Here is a 2,433-nt window from a genome sequence, read left to right as displayed (position 1 = left end):
ACAGGAATGTCCCAGGTGGGAATGCCCTGCTCAGCCCTCCCAGTGGCTCCAGGCCCGCGCTGGTTGTCAGGCCAGGGAGCCTCCCGAGCCAGCTCCTGATAACACCCTGCGCGTTCGTTAGTCGCTAATTAATCTCCCAGGCTCAGCGCGGAGCCCGGCTTTGCGGGAACACCCCGCGCGCTCGCGTTCCCGTTTGTGTGGCTGGCAGGGAGGCAGGGACGGGGAGCGCCGCTCGCGTCGAGCCCTTCACTTCCACAGAACCATCACCAGGCGATCGTCTCCCGGAGCATTTAATTAGAAATGTCGCACTTAATTGATTTCCTGGCTATGTTAATTAAGGAATAATGAGGACCAGTTGCAGCAAAAGGTGCCAGCGAGGAGTTTTGAGTGTCTCTCCTGGAGGATGGGTCTGTTGGCTGCTCCCTGGGACAGCCAGGGACAGCCAGGGGACAGTCCCGGGGTGGTGTCACCCATGTCCCAAACCTTCCAGCCTGGGCATGGCTCAGCTCCTTCCGTTTCCCCTCGTTGCTCCTTTTCCTGCTCCCCACCCCGGGGTGTGCCAGGTCCCGGCAGGATGGGCTGTGGGCATCGCTGGGATGTGGGGTCACCTGGCCAGTGTGGGGACAGGGACACGGGGACATCCCACCGATGCCACCCGCCCAAGGGACGTGCTGTCCCCTCCTCTTGGAGAGCTGGGATGGAGATCCAGAGCCCGGGATGGCCTTGGGAGGGGTGTGTGAGACCCCCCGGGCAGAGCTCTGGGTACAGATCGGCCCCCGGGATGCTCTGAGGACATTCCCAGCTGGCATGTGGAGTCCTGCTGCTGGTGGCCGTCCCCAGCTCCAGGTGTGTCCCCGGGTCCCTTTAGGAAACACCACTTTGGGCTTTTTGCTGGTTTTGGTGGCTGATTCCACAGCCAGCAGCTCATCCTTGGGTCTGAGCACACCTGGCAGCGAATCCCTCGGGAATGGCCAGGGGACAGCTGCCAGCAGCACGTCTTCCAGCAGGGTGGGCACCCCGGGGACACCTTGGGACACACTGGGACACCTCCAGGACACTGAGACACCCCTGGGACACCTCTGAGACACCCCTTGGACATCCTGGAGACACCTCTGGGGCATACTGGGACACCCTGGGACTCTGACACACCCCAGGACACCTCTGGGACACCTCCAGGACACCTCCAGGACACTCTGGGACACCCCAGGATACCCTGGGACACCCTGGGCACCCTGAGACACCCCCAGGACACCCTGGGACACCTCTGAGACACCCCTTGGACATCCTGGAGACACCTCTGGGATACCCCTGGGACACTCTGGGACTCTGAGACACCCCCAGGACACCTCCAGGACAACCTGGGACACCCCAGAACACCCCAGGATACCCTGGGACACCCCTGGGACACCCTGAGAACACTCTGGGCACCCTGAGACATGAGACACCCCTGGGACACCTCTGGGACACCCCTTGGACATCCTGGAGACACCTCTGGGGCATACTGGGACACCCTGGGACTCTGTGACACCCCAGGACACCTCTGGGACACCTCCAGGACACCCTGGGACACCCCAGAACACCCCAGGATACCCTGGGACACCCTGAGGACACCCTGGGCACCCTGAGACACCCCCAGGACACCCCCAGGACACGCCAGGATACCCTGGGACACCCCCAAACACCCCGGGACACCCGGGGACACCCCGGGACACCCCGGGACACCCCGGGACACCCCGGGCCCCCAGGGCTCCGTCCCCTTTAACCCCTCGGTGGCCCCGCCCGCGGTCCCCGTGTCCCACCCGGCTGTGTCGCAATAAAAGAGCTCCAAGCCTGGCTGTGCTCCCAGCTCCGTGTGCCATTCCAGCGGCAGCGCTGGGGTTAAAGGGCTCCTCCAGGACCAGGGTATTATGGGCTGGATTTCCAGGGAAGAAGCTGCTGGGGATGGGGATTCTCCCGGGAATGATTTTCCCTGGATGTGGGGAGGGGGATTTCCCAACAGCAGGAATTGTGAATTTCCTGTGTTTGTGTATAATTATACATAAATAATTGCCAAATCTGTATAATGCTAGAATATAAAGATATGTATAATTATAGGCATAATATATATAATTATCATCTAGTACATATAATAAAATATATAAGCCAATTGATATATTTTAAAATATGTAATTAGATATTATTATATATAATATACACCTCATAAAGCACAATCTATATTTTATAGATACATTTTACATACAAAGTACACGGTGTGCATGCTAATGAATATATATAAAATATAAATTATAAAACACAATATACACATTTTAAATGCAATTGTATGTATATGTTTTATTCATGTGTATATATGTGTATATATGCTATATTTTATATATAATTATTTTATTTTTTTACATATATATGTATATCATTCATATATATATATATATATAT

At 55.4% G+C, this 2,433-nt stretch overlaps 1 protein-coding gene across 1 annotated transcript; it reads right to left on the bottom strand.

Moving 5' to 3' along the window:
* Positions 1–35: 35 nt before the first annotated feature.
* On the bottom strand, positions 36–2,112 carry LOC121355718 (collagen alpha-3(IV) chain-like). The gene is made up of 2 exons (XM_041471373.1): positions 1,446–2,112; positions 36–1,262 (listed from the first exon to the last, which is right to left on the bottom strand). Exons 1-2 carry the CDS (start codon positions 1,857–1,859, stop codon positions 291–293), a joined length of 1,386 nt encoding a protein of 461 aa, XP_041327307.1. The 5' UTR covers positions 1,860–2,112; the 3' UTR covers positions 36–290.
* Positions 2,113–2,433: the final 321 nt, after the last annotated feature.

The sequence above is a fragment of the Pyrgilauda ruficollis genome, unplaced genomic scaffold (genome assembly GCF_017590135.1).
Source record: "Pyrgilauda ruficollis isolate IOZ18807 unplaced genomic scaffold, ASM1759013v1 scaffold2666, whole genome shotgun sequence".
Classification (NCBI taxonomy): Eukaryota; Metazoa; Chordata; class Aves; order Passeriformes; family Passeridae; genus Pyrgilauda; species Pyrgilauda ruficollis.
This window is presented reverse-complemented; position numbering and strand designations above follow the sequence as displayed.